Raw genomic sequence first — 25,994 nt, forward strand, 5'->3', positions numbered from 1 at the left:
GCCACCTATGTTCGTGAGTCTTCAGGACTCGGAAATAGGTTACATCCAAGTGATCTCTGAAATGTTAGATGTATTTTGCAGTATCTAAACTCAATTTATTTCCATTTCGTTGAAAGAGGAAGCATTTTCATACCACTATTTCATTTCTTACATATCTTAATATGATCTTACCAGATACTAGGTCAGGTTTTCATTCTCAAGTTGTTCCTGGTTCCGACATAGCTGCTTGTGACAAAGGAGGAAGTCCACACACAGTTCCATCACACAACTGTTTATTTACAAACTGGTATATGACAACAGTGCAACAAAGTGTACAACATGGTAATAAAACTAGCTGAATACACAATAGGTAATACTGTAGTGGTGAAAATCTCGCATTTCTACATCGACTCTTCTATGCAAGTAGAAGTCATTTTCAGATCTTGTATCAAATAATATAATCTGAATACTTTGCCACTTGAAGAGCAGCTACTGTTTTTTATCCATGAATTAAGTTATAATTCCCCCACATGTTGGTGACCATTACAAAATGCAGTGATCAACTAAAGCATGCATATTGCACAGACCAGCAAAGGGTCCCAGGTCTAAGATCTGGCACAAAAAAGTTTGATTGTTTACAAAATGTCAGTCTTTCCTTTCCCCTCTCTCTCTCTCTCTCTTCCCCCCCCCCCCCCATATGGAGTGTAGCCCTGTGTGACTCGGACCAACCCTGTTTCTACACTACAAACAACCGGGCAGTTTGTATATTAATCAAAATTATCATGAGCTTAAATTAGTAAAACATCCTCCAAGAAAATACTTGTCATGCACTACAAACGCTTCGTTTTTTGTAAAATAATATACAAAATCATTTGCTTTGTTACTATGTTCCTTTCTTTTAAAAAAAAATGTTTAGAGATCGTGTCACCAAATTATACCCACACTGACGAGTAGAACAGCGCAGCATACACTTCTGCACAAGCTGTGCTGCAGCCTAGTAGAAAACAGCACACACCTTGCTAAATCAGCGATAACAACACTAAATGTGAAACTAAATCTCGTAGGATAATACTGTTGAGTAACAAATTGTAAAGCAAACAAAAAAATCAAAAACCATGAAAATAGTCCTCATTGTAAATTCTAGAGAATATGAAATGGTAAAGTGAAACATTATAAGAAGTTGAGATTATACCAAAATAGAAATACTGCATGAAATGCATAAAATGTTTGTAACAGGCATACTTGCAAAGTGGGTGCATACAACAGGAACTGACAATATGCCAGAGTCAAAGTACATGTTATCTTGAAAGCAGGCACTCGGGTACATGAGGTAATATATGTATATACTTTGATTCTGTTTGCTTTAATAATTATATTGTTTTTTTTAAAAAAATGCAAAAACATTCCTTTAACTCGGAAAAAATATTTTAAGATATAAAACAATTATCCCAAATTGTGCGTCTATTTGATAGTAAGCAGTGATTGTTTTTTCATATTCTTATGACAGCAGTTATGTGACTTGCATTGTGGAACAGCGTTATCACAGACAGTTTAAACATGACACCAAAACAATATCCTCTAACAGCACCACTGGCCACAACATATATATGTATATACATGGGAGATGATCTGACAGTGTCCTTCCATATAATCCCCATGAGGAGGCAGATCAGATCATCTGCAACCAACAACTGCTATGTTTAAATTGACATCAGTTCAACATAACACTTTTCAAGCTCTCAGATCATGCTTGTTATCATCTGTTAATGTGCAAATTTTAATGTTTCAGTTAGACTGTGGGATTCAAGTATCGCATATATAAACACATCAAGATATTATGTATTTTATCATGTTTTCTGTGAAATTAACCTTTATTTGAATGGGGCATTTCAGCATTTGGCCTCATTGATCACTGACATTATCAAATATATATTCTGTGATATGTAGCTTTTAACCATCCTCTGTATATATCCATGAACTGTGGTGTTTGTCCCTCCACCAACTGCAGAGAGGGTTAGACAACTGTGGTGTATATCCCTCCAACAACTGCAGAGAGGGTTAGACAACTGTGGTGTATATCCCTCCAACAACTGTAGTGAGGGTTAGACAACTGTGGTGTATATCCCTCCAACAACTGTAGTGAGGGTTAGACAACTGTGGTGTATATCCCTCCAACAACTGTAGTGAGGATTAGACAATTGTGGTGTTTGTCCCTCCAACAACTGTAGTGAGGGTTAGACAACTGTGGTGGCTCTTTTAGTTGTGTATTGTGACTGAGATTTCCCAGGGGCCTCTGGAGGGACTATAAAGACACGGTCTTCCAGGGGAACATCCTTGGCTCGTATTCTCTCCCTGGAAATAAACATGATAGCTTATGATGCAGCCTGTGGTTTTAGCTTCTTTCCTACACATTTGTAAAAAGAAAATATGTTTTGGCAAGAACCTGAAAGGGTTCTTCAGAACTTGTATAAATCTGCAATTGAACACCTATGGTGAAGCGAAGTGAAGGGTTGCATGAACAATGAGGAGCTAAGATGCTAAAGGGTGCACAGAGGCTCACATAGAGTCTCCAAGGACAAAGTTCATCTAAAGGCAAACATAAAGAAAGGGTGTCGAATGATTGGGATAGAAAATACCATTCAGGGCTAAGATAGCAAAATGGTGTTCATGGTCAAGAAAGTAAAGAGCCTCCAAAGGCAACATTAGTAAAGAGCATCTAAGGGCTTAGATAGTAAAGTGTGCCCAAGGGGGCTAAGACAGTGAATGTGTTGAAGGGCACAGGTAGATAAGTGTGTTGAAGGCTCAGATAACCTAGCATACCATCCCCTGTTAACATGATGTTTTCCCCATGTACAGTTCTACCATGAATAAGAAAATATTCTTTCAAAGATCTTTTCTGCCAACCATGCATAACTTATATTGGGTAATAATACTCCTTAGTAGCCTACTTATGTACAGTAACAAATCTCAGCTTTTTCATTAACTCACTTGAGGAACTTTTCCATGCCAGCTGACAGTTTCCCTGTACGAGACTTGAACACACTGCCATGACCATTCCTGTGTTGGGCTTCCTCCCACTTCTGGATGTCATAACGCCCTGCACCCACTGGGTTCTGCAAGCAGAGAACATACAGGTTGGTCACAACAAACAGATGCAGCTCCATTTACCATCGTACACCATGATAGGGAATAGGTGACTATCCTATGGAGAGAGTTTGACAGTATGTTCATTTGCAGTTAAATCTCTACTACGGCACAAACAAATGCACCAGTTATTTTGTAGATCTGAATGCCTTGGTTGAATGTTGTCCACAGGGACTACACCCCAACACACAGTGTAAATACTGATCACTGGAGTCATTACTTTATCACTGACATGGGTTATTTTTGTCCAACCTATTTGTCATCACTCCCTAATGAAACCTCTGATACAGAGATATACTGACCATTCCAAATGACAATAGATACAAGATGTTGGTTTCAGATGACATTGGCTCACTATACTCGCTTCAGGTTTAGTAAAGAAGACTTGTAAACCAAGTATAATTACTTGTAAATATAACAAGAAGACAAGGTTTTGAGAGAGTACAAACATGATTGCAAGAGCACCTGGTTCACTGACTTCTGAAAAGATAGCTGATCTTCCATACCGGTACAATATGGGTCCTCAGTTCTTTATATCAGATACCTCACCCATCACAGGCAAAAGGGTAACAAGAGTTGCACGTACAGAAAACTTGAACTTACAAAGTTTCTGGTAAAGAACCTCTGTGATACCCGGTCATTCCTCTGAGCAGACGACAGGAAGCCCGGTGAGTTGGTGGAGGCAGCTTTCACTACTGGTTTGGGGTCATAGTTACCTGGGCCAGGAGTGTTCTGAAATATTTCCACACATCAGTAATTATAGAATTTACTTACCCCAGGTCAAGGTCAATCAATGTTCTAATGAGGTAAGGTGAAATTGGGTTTAACGTCATGCTTGAGAATATTTTGCTTATATGACGACGTGCATGCGTGTGTATGTGTATGTGCGGCTGCTTGTACTAACCCAGACTTAAGCTGGTTTTATAGAGATACCATGCCGCAGTGAAGCATGAATACCCCACTCAGACACATACTGATTCCGAGCCGACCAATCCTTGATGTACCAATTAATGCCAAGCGCCAGGCAGGGACCAACAAGTACCATATTTTAACGTCTTTTCCGAAACTGTTGCCTCCTGCTTGTTTTATGATTATGGGCTGTTGGGCTATGTCTGTGCCAAATTTCAGTTTCCTGCCAGAAGTGAACATAAATTTCACCAAGCTGCTCCACTAAATGTTCTAATGTGCATCATGAGAAATGAAGCTCAGTGTTAGAGCTGCATGGAATCTACAAACACAACACTCTGTCCTGACTGATTCCTGGACTAAAACAACATTAATACGCTGAGACTGACAAATACAGAGATAATAACAAGTGGTTCTTCCATGACCCTCTTCATTTTGAATTATATGATAAAGTCTTTGAATGACGTTTAGAGGGGGCACATTTATGGATGCCAACTTCTGTAATATGAGGAACACAATGTAGCTGGCATCCACAACTATGCCCCTGTTATCTTATATTGAAACCTTTTCTAAACCCTTTCTACCATAGAGTGTACCTCTTGTTTCTGACACTGAGAGAGTGTACTACAGAAGATCCTCTCTGTCGGAGTACCAGGGTATTGGGACACTTTGCCAAACTTGCCCTGTCGCTTGCGATGGATTGTGTCCCAGTTGGTTAAGAAGGACTTGAGGTCATACTGACCAGGGCCAAGGTCAGCTAGTTTCTAAAAACAAAAGTAGAATAGTCATCAGTTTTTACAGTACCAGATATCAGGTGACCATATTTTAGTGCCCTGTTCCTTTTCATTCCTCTCAATCTTCACAACCAAATTGTAACTAAACTTTGTAAGAGACCTATTCATGGACAAATGAAATTACATGACAATCTGTATTCTATCTTTCTTATACAATTCTCACATTTACATTTTCATATAATATTTCAAACATTTTAATGTTTCCACATTTGAGAGAAATGCTGGCTAAGCAGGTACTGCAAGTATACTGGTGTTTCCTACTGACCGGTGCTGCCAGGTACCCCACTGTGATAGGCTTGTTCCGGTCCCCAGAGAAGAGATCATAAGGCCCTCGGACACTGGTCACCTTGCTGCCCATCTGTTCTGTGAAGCTCTTGAAGTTGTAGGTGCCTGGTCCCAACACTGACCCCTACAGTCAAACATATACCACCTGATTTAGGAACAAACATATACCACCTGATGTAGCAACAAACATATACCACCTGATGTAGCAACAAACATATACCACCTGATGTAGAAAACACACACACCTCATCCCAACACCCTTGACCCCTACAGTCAAACATACACCACCTGATGTACCAACAAACATATACCACCTGATTTAGGAACAAACATATACCACCTGATGTAGTAACAAACATATACCATCTGATTTAGCAACAAACATACCACCTGATGTAGCAACAAACATATACCACCTGATTTAGGAACAAACATATACCACCTGATGTAGCAACATACATATACCACCTGATGTAGAAACAAACATATACCACCTGATGTAGCAACAAACATATACCACCTGATGTAGTTACAAACATGTACTACCTGATGTAGAAAACACACACACCTCGTCCCAACACTGACCCCTACAGTCAAACATATACCACCTGATGTAGCAACAAACAAACACCACCTGATGTAGCAACAAACATATACCACCTGATGTAGTAACAAACATATACCACCTGATGTAGTTACAACCATATACTACCTGATGTAGTTACAAACATATACTACCTGATGTAGAAACAACATATACCACCTGAAGTAGAAACAAACATATACCACCTGATGTAGTTACAAACATATTCCACCTGATGTAGTTACAAACATATACCACCTGATGTAGAAACAAACATATACCACCTGATGTAGCAACAAACATATACCACCTGATGTAGTTACAAACATATACCACCTGATGTAGAAACAACATATACCACCTGATGTAGAAACAAACATATACCACCTGATGTAGTTACAAACATATACCACCTGATGTAGTTACAAACATATACCACCTGATGTAGAAACAAACAAATACAACCTGATGTAGAAACAAACATATACCACCTGATGTAGAAACAAACATATACCACCTGATGTAGTTACAAACATATACCACCTGATGTAGAAACAAACATATACCACCTGATGTAGTTACAAACATATACCACCTGATGTAGAAACAAACATATACCACCTGATGTAGAAACAAACATATACCGCCTGATGTAGTTACAAACATATACCACCTGATGTCGAAGCAAACATATACCACCTGATGTAGAAACAAACATATACCGCCTGATGTAGTTACAAACTTATACCACCTGATGTAGTAACAAACATACCACCTGATGTAGAAACAAACATATACTACCTGATGTAGTTACAAACATATACCACCAGATGTAGAAACAAACATATACCATCTGATGTAGTTACAAACATATACCATCTGATGTAGTTACAAACATATACCACCTGATGTAGAAAACACACACATGGTCCCCAAATTGACCGATACAGTCAAACATACACCACCACCCGTGAAGTTCCAGATTAGAATTGATTTTCAGCAACCCATGCTTGTTGAAAGAGGTGCCTAATGGGATCGGGTGGTCAGGCTCGCTGACTTGGTTGACACATCATATTCCAATTGTGTGGATCAATGCTCATGATGTTAATCACTGGATTGTGTGGTCCAGATTCAGTTATTTACAGACCACCATCATATAGATGGAGGAAAATTGCAGCGTGAAACAAACTAACAAACATACACTACCTGATGTACCGGAAAAAAGATCTGGTAGTAATGCAAGCAAACAATCAAATCACATTTTTGCAACATCACTAAGTTAACTAGGATTTGGTGTCTAAGAATATTATAACACCTTACTTAGCATGTCTCTAAATAATTAAAATTCATTTCAAAGAAAGATTTCATTTACAATCATTGTTTTGTGTCAGAATGGTATATATTATTGTACAATGACTGATCCAGAATATCTGAAATATTTTTTAAAACCTTTTGAGGATACAGAATAATGTCCTCTAAAAAATCATAAAAATGTATATTAGCCATTTTTCTCAAGAAAATTCACTGTATGATGAGTAGAACATAATTGTTTTAAGCAAAAAGGCAATAGTGAAATCTGATTGAATAAATCATGCATATTATTCAATAACTACATTTGTCTACCCAAATACTAGAAATTATGTTACTATGCCTGTTCCAGTGTAACTTGATAATAATTAACTGAGTGGCATGCAATACACTGAGTGTCTCTATCCATGCTCATTCATCACCTCCCACCATTAGGGTGTATCATGCCTAGAGAAATTAAATAACCCATTAACAATTAAAAAAACAAGGACATTATGATGATAACACCAGTATATCAGTTGAGGACATTAAAGACTATTAAAACTTGTTACTGTATATACTCACCAAATGTATAAACTTGACACTTGTTAAATTGAATTACACAATGGAAGTAGTGTTTGCATTGTGAATATAGGTCACACTGCTATCATCGAGGTAACAATACAGACAATGACCATTGGTCAATGAATAAATTACATTCATAAAATGTAATAAAAAGGAGCCCAGTGACTTTCATTTTCAGAAACTTAAATTTATTCTCATCACTGCATAATTTAAAGAGTGACTGGATATGGCAGTGTTGCTGGATCTGGTGAGCGACTATGGAGTGTGTATGGAGCTGCCCTGGAGGTAGACAGGATGTAACTGACTCCTGTGAACCTAAACAAGTTATTCTGTGAGTGCCTTCTACCTACTGTTGTCTTGGAGGTGACTGGGTTTAACAGCATTTTAACAGTATTTGTGGATTGTAGACATTTAAAACTTTGGTGAAACCCACATGCTGAACCGAGGAGAATGGATCTGGGATTTGGGGCAGATAATCAGTGACAACATGGCTGTAATTCCAAAGGCTACAAGACATGTTTTCTGAGTGTAATGCAAATAAACCAGGTGTCCGACCCATACAACGTTCTGTGTGGTTATCTACATTATGTCAGATTCTAAACAAGGAACATTTGATACATGGCACTGACAGTATATCAGGAAGACTTTACAAACTTCAGATTTTATTTGATCTGATAATCTAGTATGGATAATCCAACAAAAGCAAATTCGAAAGGTTACTGATTTAATGGAAGTACTGCATTTCATCAAATCTATTCATATTAAACTGGTTAGGCAAGTGCACTGCATCTACCATAGTAATGTCAGGACAAAACATTCAGTTAATGCTGTAGGAATTACAGCAATATATAATTCAACCAATCTGTGGACCAATGTTACTTAGTTTACCTGAGTTATGGGGCTATAGATTATATTCATGAGTAGGTATGCCCAAATATCAGGCTTTTCACAAAAACAATTTATCTCAGACATGATACAGATGGTGCATTAACATATTTGAATTCTGAATCAGAGATGCTATATTTAATCAAATAATGGGGACTGTCATCTCTGATACCATAGTTGAAAGGGTGACTTCCAAGCCTACAATGATGGCACCAGCAGAAATACCTTTCTCCGGGATATCTACAAAAGGCAACAATTAGGAATTCAGTCGTTTTAAACTTGTCTTGAAAATATTATTATTATACAAGGTATACGAGAAAACAAAAATATATCATTGAAAAGAATTCCTACTTGCAGATTCACAAAAAAAACAATCTGAATATGAATTTAACATATAATTCCTTTACCTTTTAGCAATCAGAAGTTGAATAAAGAGTTCCAGCAGCTGGTGTTGGAGAAATTAGTTGTACCCCTTGCTATAAATGCTTACGATTACCTACTTCCATTAGGTTCATGCAGTTCAAGAAACAGAATACCCTCAACACGTGAGGTACTGCTACAAATACCTGTCTCCGTGATAGCTACAAGATGCAATAGCTGTTGAGTAAATCACAAGAAAAGAACATTTACAGTTGTGTACACAATCGTATTTGCACTGAATATTTGTTACAATCACAAGTAATGCTTCATTTCTGCTGCACTTTATAACTTAATGTTGAACACATGAACGTGTTGATAAATGGTTTACTGTAAAATACTGGATGATTATATTCAAATTATTAATCATATTAAAGTAAGCAGGACACTTTCAATTATTCCACCTTTTCATTCACATTATTTACGAGAGAACACGTTTATTGGTTTTATTATGTTTTACTGAAACTGGTCATGGCAACAGTAGATAAGAGAGTGGGTAGTGATGAACTGCGGTCACGGTTGATGAACCAGAAGTAATGAGATTAAGGTTTAGGAGGGCAGTGAGAAAGAAGTAGCAGTTAAAATGATTAATGACGATGAAGTATATGAGGTTTATACAGCCAACTTACAACTGTAGGGAGGTTGCGTGGCGTTGAAGACCCAGCATCCAGCATCCCTTTAGTACTGGTTGACCTTTTATCTTTCTCTTCTAACGCTGCGTGTGGTATCCCTCCATTACCATATGTCCCGGGGCCTGGAACGTCACTCTGTGCAACAACATAATTTTAGAATAAATATATGATAGACATCTAAAGTTTAATATTGTTTTTCCATTCAGATCCCATATAAAATAATTTGTATTAATCTTGTTAGTAAAATAAAGAATGATCACTGAAGGGAAATTTGAAACAGTTCATGTGGTGATTACCATCAATGCTACCAGCATTACTCCAAGTTAATATCATGGCAAGAAATACATGTACATGATAGTAGTGCATATCTAACAGGCTCTAAGCATGACTAGACAAGGGAAGTAACTCCAGCAGGTTACTCATCAACTCAAGGAACAAATTTGTGCAAAATACACCATAAAAATATGCCATGAAGAACACAACAAGGAAGGAGTGAGTGAGTTTAGTTTTAAGCCGCTTTTAGCAATATTCCAGTAATATCACGGCGGGGGAAACCAGAAATGGGCTTCACAGATATTGTACCCATGTATTGAATCGAACCTGGGTCTTCGGCATGACAAGCAAATACTCAGCAGCAAAGGAAGATTGTCAGGTTGCAATGATGATAAATTAAGGGACCTTTCATAATTTATGGCTAGGGGGGGTGATGATGATTTTTATGGAGAAGCATGTTCAATTTGACTCACCACCCCTAAAATTTATGTACAAAGTAAGTGACTCCCCTTGCATGTCATGTACAAAATCAATGACACCTCCCCCCATCTTTTTAAGCATAATTTTAAAATATTTTTATGTACAAAATTGATGAACCCCCTACCTACCCAGAATAAAATTGGTGACCCGCGGACCCCCACCCCCCCTTAAAATCATCATCACCCCCCTTGCCATAAATTATGAACAGTCCCTTAGGGAAAGATTCAGATCATTATCAAGCATAAATACTGTCTTTAAATCACTTCATTGATTGTTGTTATGACTTAACATCCATGTTTTTATAAGCTATACTAGGCACATAAAGAAACTGTGCATACAAAAATTTAAAATCTAAATTTATCAAACCTGTGTAGACACATAAGGATTTAAACTCAGAGATTAGTGACATGTATCCAACATGCATGCACGTGTCACTTCCGTGACGTCAGTGTGTTCGTCCTTGAGACGTGCAATACGCTGTTGCACGTGCATTCCGGGAAAGAGAAACAGAGCAAATGAATGCCACACAATACTGTCACTTTGGAAACCTCAACCCCTGCCCTTGCGATCGTTCAAAAAATTAAACGGCTATTGAAACGCATAGCATGCCAAGGCTCACGTCTGCACAACGTCATGAGGCCATTGGGATGGTCCGTGGGGAAATGTCTCAACGACAAGTGGCTGCACATTTCCACTGCCACCGAACACCATTTCTGCACTGGTGAGACGCTACCAGAACACAAATGACGTCATCGAAGGGCCACGTTCTGGACATCCACGTGTAACAACGCCAAGACAGGACAGATGGATAAGGGTGACCCATCTTCGCCACAGGTTTCAGACTGCAGTGATGACTGCCCAAACCATCCCAGGACTTCGCCGTATCCACCCCAACACAGTTCGACAACATTTACATCATCACGGGATCACACCACGACGTCCAGCCATACGGCCTATCCTGACACAACGTCATCGACAAGCTCGCCAAATGTGGTGCCGAAATCATGTTCGCTGACCCTTGTTTTGGTGGAGAAATGTTGTTTTTACAGATGAGTCCAGGTTTAACATTTCCCATAGTGATGGACGTCAACGTGCCTATAGATGCGTGGGAGAACGTTATGCACAGGCCTGTGTCTTGGAGAGAAATCGCTTTGGTGGTGGTTCCGTGATGATTTGGGGTGGAATAAGAGCACGCCAAAGAACTCCTTTGGTGATTGTTCAGGGCAACTTAACTGGTGTGGGCTACAGGGATCAGATTTTTGCCCTGTGGCAGTTCCTTATCTGCAACGTCATGGCCCTGGGTTAACATTCCAACAGGACAATGCCCGCCCACATACGGCAAGGGTTGCTATAGATTTCTTGCAACACCACAACGTTGACTTACTGCCTTGGCCTGCAAATTCACCGGATCTCTCCCCGATAGAGCATGTTTGGGACGAGATGGATCAACGTCTACGCCGTCTTCCTCATTCGCCAGATAACGTCCTTGACCTTGCAACAGAACTTGAGAGAATCGGGCGTGACATCCCACAAGCCTTCCTTGCACGTTTGATAGGCTCTATGCATCGTCGATGCATTGCTGTTCTCAATGCTGATGGTGGACATACCCGTTATTGAGCTTGTGACATGGTCGTTTGACCCCTGTCCTGCTTGTGACTCGTGACGTCATTGTGATTGACTTTTCAATTGAAATTCGCCCAACTTGTTATGGTCTCATGATCCCTCCATTAAAGTTTATATGTACCTTTGACATTGTTATCGTACTTATCAACTGGGATAATATTTTGACAATACACAGTTTCTTTATGTGGCTAGTATATAAACACAGGTAATGAAGTGATTAAGTTACATGACTAAAATGTTATGTCTCTCTGACGTTCCTTCTCAAACCTGGTTCTCTGGGTGAACTAGATAAAAATACAATATTATATGTGACATTTAAATTGTAAGGAACAAGAGAACGAACATGATCTCTTCCCCATCTTTTAATATTGTTACCTGATGTGGCAGGATGAGGGAAAAAACAATACAGAAAATACTGCTTCCATGTAACCCTACTTACCACAGTTCCATCCTTGAACCTGGGTGCCTTGGTTTCACAGATTCCATGACTGCTCCTGGGCTTCTCATCGGAACTCTGGAGGAAGTCCTTGATCTCATATGATCCGGGGCCCAGCTTCCTTTGCTGAATTAAACCAGTGACACTCAATACAGGGGCTACACTGGTTCAACAGGTGATCACAGGTAATGTCATCTTATTAACTTGAATTCTCATACCATATGTACATCTATTTATTGGGGGCATCTGAAAACTACCTCGAAAGCATCCCACTTCTACACATGTTATGTTAATGGAAGGCCTGAGTTAATGCTGAAATCAGTAACACACCTGCATCTAGGAATGATAAGGAAATGCATGTTTACTTCTTACTTGGCGAAAGACATGTGATCAGTTTTCTTATCAACATTTTGAAAGATCTGAATCTTTGAAAATTATTTTGCTATAGCATTAAAAAAGCCTTGAAAGTTAGAAGTCTTGACCACTTCAAGTGTGTGTCCCTGCTACATGACTGAAAAAGGGGATTTGTTTTGTAGTCAGTAAAGAGTTACTAAAGAATTCATTCATTCAGCCTAGATGCCCATGCCGACTGTATAAGGGTATAAAATTTGGGGACAATGATACCAGCACATAACGGTGCCGTCATTAATCAACACTATCAGAGTGGTGTCAAGACAAATTGCTCTGTGTACTTTATATATCACTGTCCTTCCTTACGTGGAAGTGTAATATCTAAAACAATTTAATTGATGTCTATTTGGCGGACCTCCATGAGCAAATGTAAACGAATCACAATATATTAGGTTAATTGTCTCTGGACAATGAACTGTGCATGTAACAACATATGTTACACTTTTCTCAGTAAAGTACATGTACAACTTTAGTACTTTTTTGAGTTGAGTCCCATCCAGCATTCGAATCCACACTCGGAGTCAAACAATCTAACCTGCTCAGCCACAACAGCTTCCACAAAATGGAAGTCTGACAACTTAGTGAGCAGGTGATTTGTTGCCTGTGTGTGTGTTCAAATGCTGGATAGAAGTCAACCAAAAAACATACTAGAATCTGTACTTTACTGAGAAAGTGTATAACATGTGTTACTTTTGTCCACTTTCTAAATGGTGACAGGCCGGGAAAGCCACATTTCCAAAATGACTATTGCCGGGAAGGCCACATTTCAATTACATGGCTGTAGCCGGTAAAGCCACATTTCCAATAGATTAATTAATTAATGGATTACCGTAACCGGTAAAAAAGTGTCACCATGTATAATATTGTTATAACAAGCAACGAATAATCGTTCATATTCACAAGCGTGGTGTTTAGCAATACCGGTAAAAGACTGTCCCTATTTATGATTTATGGACTCAAAATGGAAACACCTCCGGTGGTACATGAGTACATAAAATGGAATGCAGAATATACAAAGTATGTTAGAAGGTGACAGGGAATGATTACTGAAAACTAGAACATATACATTTAATAAATTTAGACAGGTGTTTGATTGTCCAAGATATTTTTATGGATTAAACTTCTTTTTTAATTTCTCTCACAACGTTTCGAGACCATTCCAGGTCCCTTAATCAGGTCTCAAACGTTGTGAGAAAACTAGTTTAATCCATAAAAATATCTTGGACATCAATGTACAACTTCTAAATGCCACTGAAAGACAGGTGTTTGATTGTTGAAATTTTAGTACTTTCCATCATATAGAATAGGTTTCCAAATATTTTCAGATAGCAGTAAGTATTTGTCGAGTGAAGGTGAGTTTCTAAAAATCTTATAATATTGTCCTTTAGACGAATTACTCATTTCACTGGTCCACGATTGTAAAAACTGGTCTTTCTTTGATATGATCCAGGATTGAGTATAATGAAAGGGGTTTACAAATACAGCCACATTTACAAAATATATGTTTCACATGATTTAGCCTGGGAGCATCATCCATAATATTATCTTCCAAGTTGTCTTCCAAGTTCTCCATAAACCATAAAGTTTGGGGTGTTATATCTAAGACCGGGGCGATCACCTTCATCTGCAGTAGGGGGTGTAAAAAAGAATGTTTTTTAGGAGATAAACATCATGTGTTGGCGAATTTCCGGGTGTTATTGAGTATTTGAACCACAGGAATTCATTTGGAACCGACAGCGTCAGCCGGAGGTTTCAAATGAAATATTCCCGTGCTTCAAATACTCAATAACACCCGAAATTCGCCAACACATGAAGTTTATCGACATTGTAAGCACAAAAGTAAACCGAAAGGTCCACACACGTTTTTGTGTCTGCTCTCATTGACATCGAGTATGGGTACAGCAGTGAAATGTCATCAGCCGGCCGTTTCGGCTGTCTCCAATGGTAGCATCTGGAACTGCTCATTTGTGACGTCATTCGGACTTTACGTCACAATATGATTTTAATGACGTCATCACAGCTGACGACGTAACAATACAATGGTGTGAGCGATGTTTGTAGGTATTAATACGCAGAGAATTTCCGGGAATCAAATACCATTTGATCACGTTTTTCAACCAATCAGATTAAAGAACACAGTGACTTTTGGTTTACAAGTTATCTTACGCCGTTTTATCTGTTTGTACACATGGCAACAAACTAAACCATTATCATTATTATTATGTTTTACAGATTAACATTTATCATTATTTTGTGATATATTATAATATGTAATGTAACCTATTAGTATATTATATTCTGCTAATTATAGAAACAAAACCTGTTGTGATCTGAATAAAATTATGCGGAAACATGTCTTGTTTTGTTAAATACGGTAACGCGTCACAAAGCATGTTTTGACAGCATAGCCGGGAGAGCCACATTCCATGTTCACGCAACCATAACTATTCCCGGGAGAGCCACATCAATTTAGGCTATCTGTTTCGGAAATGTGGCTCTTCCGGCCTGTAACCTTCTAAATGGCATTGTGCATTAATTAACTACACAAAATACATAACAATCGTTATCTACCCTGTCGAGATATTTAACATCATTTTAGTTGAACTACAGAATTGATGATCATTTTGACCATCAGTCATTTGTTGTTCACCAGTGGCTTGTGAAGCAATGTCATGTTAACTCTCAACTTGAGACTATGCTGTGGCTTTGCATCAAAGTATCATTATTCCTGGTGCCACTCACCAACATCCGCTTCTGTTCCCACTGTTCTTTGTGCAGGAGATGCGGCAGGGCTGCCATCCTTTCCACCTCATATGCCCGAGCCCAGCCAGGGCCCCTCGTCTTGTCCTCCACAGACTTGGTGCTGAACCCACCCTGGTCAACATCATAGCTGCCAGGACCGAGCCGACGCTTCTGAACAGTCAAGTTTTCTTGTTTAGACAATTTCATATTCAGACTGCTTCCTACACAGTCACAGTCTTAGATTAAATGATTATGTAATGTAATTATAGAAAAAGAAACAGCAAAATATCTGAGAAAGACAATATACTTGTTACGTTACCAATTTCATTTCACGATCTTATGAAATAGGAAAAGAAACAGCCAGAATTGAGCTACTCTGGTGTACATCAGTGTCAGCCATTACAAGCCTTGACACTGTCTAAAAATCATAAATACATGTAGTGAGAAGAAAATCGACACAACTACATATTGCTATTTTGGGCAAATGAACTACTCACCAGATCTTGTGTGAACTTCTTGTCGTATGGTATCTCGGTGAAGGTGCCAGGGGTCTTACTCTTCGGGTGCACACCAGACACATCAAACCTGAATACCAACAGGTGCTCAGTACTGTTTATACCATATTCACCCTATCAACTGCCCAGCTCCAATATGCCACACTCTAACCTACTTCTAGACCAATCTGTAAACAATCTTTGCAAGTGTTCCCCTATTAAGACCAAAAGTTTACACAACAGTCCATGTTTTCTTGCCTATATTATCGATTTTTTTAAAACAACAACAGCAGCACAGGAAGGGTATACTGTCCTTTTGTAAAATGTCCTTTTGTAGACTCATAAACGTTTGAACAGAGTTTGTCCACAACTTATCTCTGAAAACAAATCTGATTGTGTACTGTTTTAAAAGGTGTACACCTTTTAAAAATTGTAAGAGAAGAGTTTTTAACATTCCCGGAGTGATTGATGGTAAATACATATACAAAACAATACATGGGATGACTGAGTAAATTACTTGTTTCACTGATTTTCGTCTGAGAAAACACACACAGTCAAATTGTCAAAGTCACTTGATTTATAACTGAAGATTACTATAGACACATTTGTTTCCAATTGATTATAAAAGTAACAGGCAAGTAAGTAAAATGAGGATTATGATAAGGACACTTCAACTTTCATCATTGAGTTCTTCTTTTCTTATAATATTTTTTGAGAAAATACCATTCTTTCAAAATTCACTTTATTATGAATAAAGGTTTTAAGCAACTGTAGCATTGAAAAGGTGTTGATCTTACCTATTCTTATATTTTGCTTATACACATATAAGTATACTGTAGAAATACTATTCCTATTTATAAACCTTTCATAAAATAATCATTATTTTCATTTTTCTTGATTTTTAACCATGATTCACAACAATCTACAACACTGATAAATATTTTGATTTCTGATGCTGGTTAAATGTTTCATTTTGGTTTCAGCAACAAATTAACTTCCTTGCTTACTTATTACCTTACTATTGTTTTGTTTTGATTTTTTTGGTCAGTATGCCAGGTGGTTAAACAAACAATCACCTTCTTAAGGATTGATTTGAAGTTAAATCCCTTTGAAAAAAACCTCATTAACAAAAATATAGGCAAAAGGATATTACTCTTTTAACATTTGTGATAAAAAAAAACATCTTTATCTGTTATTCGCTTTTCAGCACAATTTAGGATAGGCTTGCCACTGAAGTAATGAAATAAATTGGTCTGTGTTCAGAAATATCTGCCTGCCTAACCAAAGAAAGCCATGTATGTACATCAATAATACAGGCAATATTGCTCAAGCAGAAGTGATCATTTATTCATGATCAAACATGAAACATGAGTCCTGGACCAAACAATGAAGCTGTCACTGGACGTTTCAACATAGAATATAATAACCAGTTTACACCTTCTTTATAAAGCCCGGACTGAGCGACGTTAATCTTACAACCATATGTCCCATGCAGACCACTGGACCTCTTTCTTTGAATGTTAAATAATAGGCCAGACAACCATAAACACATGAGGAGGTTCTTCAAGTTGGTCTGGCTGTCTATACACACTTCAAGATGCTTTATCTAGGATCATTGCCAGCAGTCAACCAGTTGTAAAGCAGTCATTATATAGTGTCCATTAAGTAGATAGTAAATAAGATAACACAGGTCACTGATATTAATGCACCTTAAGTTACACACTTATCAGTATAAATTAATTATATTACTTGATATGATAAAGAGACATCTTTGTAATTACAACTCGCTAACATATATTTTTAACCTTATTATGCAATTATGAATTGTTTCATTATTGTTTTGAATATATGCGATTCGTGCTTCTTTTGAATTTTATTTGAAGCCTCCAAGGTCTTTGCACATTTTCAAAGCCTTATTCAGCATAATGTTGCATACCTTGGCTTTATACAGGATAACTTTTAATTCGTCTTTGATGTTTACGGCCTTTTATTGATTCTCTGAACTTGACGCAAGATAACATTATCATAATAGTTTCTCATGTAACTTGTTTCTCTTTCTAACTTTTGAAAGAGTACAATATCATTTAGAGAATATCATTGAATACATCGGTAACAGATCGTTTCAATACAATAATGGTGTTGACATCGTGTCAAAATGACAAAAATTACTGACAATATTATTCTGTCGTAATATTTACGAGGCTCACCTTGCTGTTTGTGTTCCAAATGGTGCCCCAGAGTATTTCTTCTCAGCCATTATGTCCTCTTTCGAGCCGGTGTAACACAAAACAAATCGGCTTGTAAAGCCCTTTCTTTTTCAGTTGGAACTATTGCATATCGTGTGTGCGGTGCATAACAATTACATTCAACAAGCTAATCCATACACTGTCGCGAAGGGTTGTCTGCTAGCACCGTCACATGGCAACATGACGCCTACACTCGAACCAATAATTTACCGGAGTTATTGTTATCTTGTTCTCGTGTTTCTCAATTATTCCCCTATGTTTGTGGTAAAAGTATATATTGGATACCATTAAGTATACGTATAGGTGCATTTCCTAGAACAAATATCAACACTTAAAGAGATATTCAATTGTGCGTTATGAGGAAGAGACTAAACAGGGGAGGTAAATCTAATAAACGAAACATTAGGGGCCCTAAAAAGGATGTTTGAATACAGAACAGCTCCTCATCGATCATTCGTCTGAATAAAGCTATCAAACGCACAGTTTGTCGGCCGTATAAACGAATACCACATAGAAAAAGTGATTGTTCTCACATAGTAAAGAACGTTAACCGATTTCAATTTTCTGTTGGTTCTCATGTTAAACAATAAAAACCTATGCCTGCTGTGCATAGCGAGACAAAATGGTGATTATGTGTCCCCGTATCCCGGCGATGTGGGATGTCTCTCACAATATCAATCACTGTATGTTCACATTTCAATAATTATTATATGGCCAGCCGTCATTCAGTAGAAGTACTGCTGGGTGCAGTTTTAACTGTCACACAGCAAAAAAACCCGCATGAATTCAATGCCAATATTCCCAAACAAACATGATAAATAGTTAATTATATTTAACATGTGTTTTGGGGTTAGCAATCTGAGACTAATATCAAGAGACATTTGCTGTCGCACTCTTGCTGCAGTGTGTTTTGTTTGTGGTCGCTGCCGGTGACTGAGTTTGCTGCGTATGCAGCTGCACTCACTATACAACTTCATCCAGATTTTACACTATTATTTCTGTTGCTTTTCGCAGATGATATACTATTCACACTTTGCTAAGGATCAAATCATGGATTCAGCAGAAAACTATGACGTGGGGTCAAATTTGGTTTAAATATCTAAGCATGGTTCCTAGGTTTCAGTATGTCATTGCATCTTGTGGATCCCATATACCTGCTATTGACAGATGTTGTTTATTTAGAAGATAAATAGTTTCGTTTGTTCAATTTCCGGGATTCATTGGAATTCAACATAGGCAAATTTTGTTTAAACCCGAGGGCTTCAGCAAAAATAAAGTTAGCCTCCATTATGCAAATGAAAGTAGTGCATATTCTTACGTATCATTGGGCTGTTATTCGGCTTTTGTAATTCAGGGAATCGAACTATATTCGACAAGGTTTCTCGACCAGTGAAATTGCAGAAAACACACACTATTGGTTTACAATTGTCAGTGACTCGTTCCATGATTTGCAAAATGGTCGATTGGTGCCATGAAAAGCATGTTTATGGTTACTCATGTATCAAGTGCTTAAGTTTAGAATAAAGTGGTTATCTGCCTAAAGAAGGGTTGCCATATTGTTATTTATCCAGTTTTAAATGGATACAATTTCAAATTATATATCTACGTTTAAGTAAAGTTGTGAATTTTTGTAATCCTTATCAAAGTGTGAGTAGTATATTATATTGCCGTCAGACACTGTCATAGGGCTTCAGATGCGTATTGATGCGTTGGACAGTTTTGTGTTGAATATGGTCTTGATATTCATGTGTCAACCCCATGACATGTGTCAACCAAGTCAGCGACCACCCGATCCCGTTAGTCGCCTCTTACGACAAGCATGGGTCACTGAAGATCAATTCTAACCCGGATCTTCACGGGTGTTAATTCTTATAAGTATCTTGGCATTACGTTTACTAGATGATTGTCCTGGTCTAGCCATTTTATGAATGCTTCAATTCATAGTGAAAAGGCTCTGTTTGCAATCCTGCGTTCATTAAAAATATTAAAGGGTATCTTTCGATTTATTCTTCAGAATTTTCGAATTGAAAATAGCTCCTATTCTTCTTTATGGTGCAGAGGTATGGGTTTTTCACCAAATAATTATATTGAGTCTGTCCATACGCTGGCATGTAAAAAGTTCCTTGGTGTAAAATCATCAACATCTAATAAAGTAGCTGGGTGCGAATGTGATCGTTTCGCTATTTATATTCTGGTGTATGAAAGGGTAATTACATTTTGGTTAAAATTATTGTCTATACCTAACTATCGCTACAATATGTTGGTACACGCTTCTAATGCCGGAAAGGATAACTGGGCTACTAAATGTAAGCATTTGTTGTTCAGTTTAGGTTTTGGGTATATCTGGGAACAAGTCGTCCTTAAACCAGTTGCTTTCTTGTCTGAGTTTGTTTCCCGCTTGAATTGATAAGCGAGCAAGACTGGCGGGGTTCACTTAATAAAGGTGGTAAACCTTTCGTTTAATCTTGTTTTAAACTTCCCTTTCAAAGGAGTCATATATTGAGTGACTGACTGACTGACTGAGTTTGGTTTTACGCCGCTTTTAGCAATATTCCAGCAATATCACGGCGGGGGATACCAGAAATGGGCTTCACTCATTGTACCCATGTGGGGATCCGAACCCGGGTCTTCCGCGTGACGAGCCAACGCTTTAACCACTAGACTACCCCACCGCCCCATATATTGAGTGTGTCAGTTTAGAAAGGTTTAGCTATGCTCCATATTGAAACTGGACGGTAACCCAATAACAATAGAAATGCTAGGTTAGGTAACATATGTATAGTATGACCAGAAATTATCGAGAATTTTAGGAATACGTTTAATTGGATTTCTAGTATAATCAACCTTGACCAGCTATCAAGTGCGTGGTTTCATTCAAGAGAGACAACTCCCTTAATCCTTTTCATTAGTTTGTGAAGAGTTATCCCCCTTTGTTTACTTGCTAGCAGACGACATTTTCAGTGATCCTCAGTATGGATGATTTAGAGAAGAGGAAGTTGATTTTAGAGTATTATAACAAGGACATCAGATCAGCTAAAGTGATTTCAAGTAGAACAGGCATCCCTTTGTCCACTGTTTATCGTGTTTTGAAAAATATTGCAAATGGATATGGCATTGAGCACCAGGGAGGCCCAGAAAATTGACTGTCGGTGACAGGAGGTGGCTTGGTATTCTTGTTTCTAAAAACAAACGAAGGAGTTTAGAAAACTTAAGTCTGGATATGATTGATAGAGGAACTGTGGCTGTCTGTAATGGAGACAATTAGAACTGAGCTGCATGCAATGGGTTGGCAGAAAAGTCGAGGAATTCCATCACCGATCATGAAACCTGAACAAAAGGAGCGAAGGTTGAACTGGTGCTTACAGCATAGAAATTTTAACTGGGACAATGTGATTTTCTCAGATGAAAGTTCTTGAAGGGAATATGAACAGTGAGCGGTACACAGATATTCTCGAGGGACATTTACTTCCATCTGCTCACGTGTTCTATGGAAATTTTTGGATTTTGCAGCAGGACAACGACCCAAAACATCGTTCAAAGCATTCACAGGCCTGGTTTCGGACCCAAAATATGACGTTATTAGATTGGCCAAGCTATAGCCTGACCATAGCTATGCTGCTAAGAAAAGTATCTCTACTAAGTATTGTTAGTTAAAACAACGTAAACATAAATCAAATCATCTTTATGGTGCAGAGGTATGGGTTTTTCACCAAATAATTATATTGAGTCTGTCCATACGCTGCATGTAAAAGTTGGTGTAAAATTACAACATCTAATAAAGTAGCCTGGGTGCGAATGTGATCGTTTCGCTATTTATATTCTGGTGTATGAAAAGGTAATTACATTTTGGTTAAAATTATTGTCTATACCTAACTATCGCTACTTGGTACACGCTTCTAATGCCGGAAAGGATAACTGGGCTACTAAATGTAAGCATTTGTTGTTCAGTTTAGGTTTTGGGTATATCTGGGAACAAGTCGTCCTTAAACCAGTTGCTTTCTTATCTGAGTTTGTTTCCCGCTTGAAGATAAGCGAGCAAGACTGGCGGGGTTCACTTAATAAAGGTGGTAAATTCGTTTAATCTTGTTTTAAACTTCCCCTTCAAAGGAGTATATTGAGTGACTGACTGACTGACTGAGTTTGGTTTTACGCCGCTTTTAGCAATATTCCAGCAATATCACGGCGGGGATGCAGAAATGGGCTTCACTCATTGTACCCATGTGGGGATCCGAACCCGGGTCTTCCGCGTGACGAGCCAACGCTTTAACCACTAGACTACCCCACCGCCCCATATATTGAGTGTGTCAGTTTAGAAAGGTTTAGCTATGCTCCATATTGAAACTGGACGGTAACCCAATAACAATAGAAATGCTAGGTTAGGTAACATATGTATAGTATGACCAGAAATTATCGAGAATTTTAGGAATACGTTTAATTGGATTTCTAGTATAATCAACCTTGACCAGCTATCAAGTGCGTGGTTTCATTCAAGAGAGACAACTCCCTTAATCCTTTTTCATTAGTTTGTGAAGAGTTATCCCCTTTGTTTACTTGCTAGCAGACGACATTTTCAGTGATCCTCAGTATGGATGATTTAGGGAAGAGGAAGTTGATTTTAGAGTATTATAACAAGGACATCAGATCAGCTAAAGTGATTTCAAGTAGAACAGGCATCCCTTTGTCCACTGTTTATCGTGTTTTGAAAAATATTGCAAATGGATATGGCATTGAGCACCAGGGAGGCCCAGAAAATTGACTGTCGGTGACAGGAGGTGGCTTGGTATTCTTGTTTCTAAAAACAAACGAAGGAGTTTAGAAAACTTAAGGCTGGATATGATTGATAGAGGAACTGTGGCTCTCTGTAAGGAGACAATTAGAACTGAGCTGCATGCAATGGGTTGGCAGAAAAGTCGAGGAATTCCATCACCGATCATGAAACCTGAACAAAAGGAGCGAAGGTTGAACTGGTGCTTACAGCATAGAAATTTTAACTGGGACAATGTGATTTTCTCAGATGAAAGTTCTTGAAGGGAATATGAACAGTGAGCGGTACACAGATATTCTCGAGGGACATTTACTTCCATCTGCTCACGTGTTCTATGGAAATTTTTGGATTTTGCAGCAGGACAACGACCCAAAACATCGTTCAAAGCATTCACAGGCCTGGTTTCGGACCCAAAATATGACGTTATTAGATTGGCCAAGCTATAGCCTGACCATAGCTATGCTGCTAAGAAAAGTATCTCTACTAAGTATTGTTAGTTAAAACAACTTAAACATAAATCAAATCATCTTTATATATGCATTGTTAACAAGTCTTGATAGTTGATTATTGTATTGTAGTCATGGGCCGATGGCCTACACTATTTTCGTAATAAACAATTGAAGTAATTATATTAATATATGTTTTGGAGGTTAGCAATCTGAGAGTAATATCAAGAGACATTTGCTGTCGCACTCTTGCTGCTGTGTGTTTTGTTTGTGGTCGCCGCCGGTGATTGAGTACGACAGCGTATGTAGCTGCACTCACAAACACCTTCAGTGTAGAATAGCTATTGTGTTTTAACATTGTCTATCCATTCCCTTATACATAGTTTGGTACGTTTTCTTTGTAAATTTAATGAAGCTTTGATTTGTGTGTAACATTGTCCGACTTGCCCTATGGCGTATAGCCTTTCCATGCTTCGTCTTTTACCAACTCATCCGACACCCAGCGTGTCTTCATTCTGTCCTCAATCTCGGCTCGCCCTGTCAAAGGTAACACTCTTCCACCAGTCACCAGCGTCTGCGTTGACTACGTCTATACCCAAGTGTCGACGGTAAAAGTGACAACTGTGTGTACGAGGATCAGGATGACCCCAGCTTTGAGGTCATTCCCTGAGAAAGGTGAAGGCAAGCGCGACTGCCTTCTTGAGAGGATCTTCGCTCAGATACCTAAGTCTGGTTGAGTCAAAATGATACCGATGAATCACAATCTCCAAATCGGTTCATGGTCAAACAATCATTTCAAAGCAGAATGTAATGAAAACACCAGACCAACTCTGGAAAAAGTGTTTCATAACGTTTGTCTCCAAAATAAAAAAGTTACTCAGCAAACTATCATCATTTGTTTTGATGTTCCATGTGAAGTTTTACGAGGGTAAAGTAACAGAAGTACTGTTGCAGGAACAGCCTCAAAGGGGAGGCAGCTTAGTTGGATGTCAACATTTAGGGGTTGTATCAAAACTCTCCCGGAGTAGAATCTGAGGAAATTCCCTTTCACTACTCTCAGATTGTACACTTGTGATGACTGGTCGAATGGTGGCATAGTCTAAACCACTTTTTATCCAGTACTGATTCTTATGCAAAAAGGGTGGGACACCCAGGTAGGAAGAAACAAACTTCACGAATTGAAACCAGCAATTGGTTATACCTACTTGGGTTGTCAAGTCAAGAAGTGATGAGGTAGTTCTACGACGATGTCGTATTGGTCACAGTCGGTTTACCATCAATATCTGCTGAAAATGGATGGGGATGAACCTCCCACGTGTCTCTTGCGATCAAGTGTTCACCATCAAGCATATTCTACTTGACTGTGTGGACTTTTCGACTGCAAGGGATTCACATTATGATGTGAGAAATCTGAAAGATCCGTTTTCCCGCGTGAGCGGGCATCTCATTGTTCGCTACCGGAGGGAAGTTGGCGTGTATCATATATTTTAACTATGTAATGTGAATAACGAATCTCTTGCTTTTGGATTTGGTGCCATGACATATTCTGCTTTTAAATAAGAATGTAATGAATATATTTGTTTTTTAAACTAAAACTCATTTGGACTTTGTACTTGAAATAACCATGAATGCAGACTTGTTCTCTATCACTATATGGCTGAAATAGTGCCGATGTGACGTAAACTCTATTTCATTTTCATATTTCTGTACACGTTTTGCCAGGTTGCTGGTGTTATTTTACTGATGGCTTTGTTAATTCGTTTTGAACGTCCGAAATAAGTTCAGATAAGTCCTAGTGGATTGAGATCGAAATGGTAATGCGGTTTGTAAACGTAAAGTTTCATGGCCATGAGCTTTAAGATATTGCTGTTGGATGTTGGCGCTTTTGCATATGGATCCTGTACACTACCATATGGTTCGTAGTCCATAACAATTAAACTTTTCCGAGGAAGTGCTGATACCAGCTGTTTTTTTGTTTCACTCAATTTAAGAAAACATTCCCATTCATTCCCGTGGGGTAATCTCTGTTGCCTTTGCATTTTGCCTTGAACAATCAGGCAGAAACCCCACATTTTTACATCCTGCGTGTAACACAATGAGTCGCTCACCCTTGCCAAATGGCATTTGCCTGTTAAATGGTTCTGTAGAGGAGCTATCTACCCATTGTGAGCTTGCAGTGTGGCTGGCGTTTACCCATGTTTCATCCCAAAACACTGGTTCAAATCCGACTTGACGTTTTTGTCTGTATATATTCTGTATATAATCGCACGATGTCAGCTCTTCCACATAGCACCCCACCTGCCTCTTTGTAACGAAACCCTTTATTCTAACGTTTCCATAACTGATATTTGGATATATAGTCAAGGAATGTTCTGTATCCATGTGCTTTTTATAAAATGCGTATGGAAAGGCATTTATTTTGCTACAGAGTCTTCTAATAGCATTTCTTTCTCATTTTACTGATTTTGATACGACCCCCTTAGTTGTGCCCGACTCGGTTGCACGTTGTCTCGTTATTTTTTTCAATTGTCTTTCAGACAACCCATTACAAATGCAGTGCGTTTAACAAATTTACCTAGGG

The 25,994-nt window shown here is 38.4% G+C and overlaps 1 protein-coding gene across 1 annotated transcript; it reads right to left on the reverse strand.

Annotated features, from left to right (window-relative positions):
- Nucleotides 1–255: 255 nt before the first annotated feature.
- Nucleotides 256–18,390, reverse strand: LOC124292537 (lymphocyte expansion molecule-like). Its single transcript, XM_046729659.1, has 11 exons — nt 18,164–18,390; nt 15,960–16,047; nt 15,463–15,633; nt 12,313–12,435; nt 9,495–9,632; nt 5,089–5,232; nt 4,626–4,793; nt 3,727–3,855; nt 2,968–3,092; nt 2,201–2,331; nt 256–1,950 (listed from the first exon to the last, which is right to left on the reverse strand). Exons 1-10 carry the CDS (start codon nt 18,211–18,213, stop codon nt 2,214–2,216), a joined length of 1,254 nt encoding a protein of 417 aa, XP_046585615.1. The 5' UTR covers nt 18,214–18,390; the 3' UTR covers nt 256–1,950; nt 2,201–2,213.
- Between the last annotated feature and the right edge of the window lie 7,604 nt (nt 18,391–25,994).

This window comes from Haliotis rubra, unplaced genomic scaffold (genome assembly GCF_003918875.1).
Source record: "Haliotis rubra isolate DU_JTF1 unplaced genomic scaffold, ASM391887v1 Scf52, whole genome shotgun sequence".
Taxonomy (NCBI): domain Eukaryota; kingdom Metazoa; phylum Mollusca; class Gastropoda; order Lepetellida; family Haliotidae; genus Haliotis; species Haliotis rubra.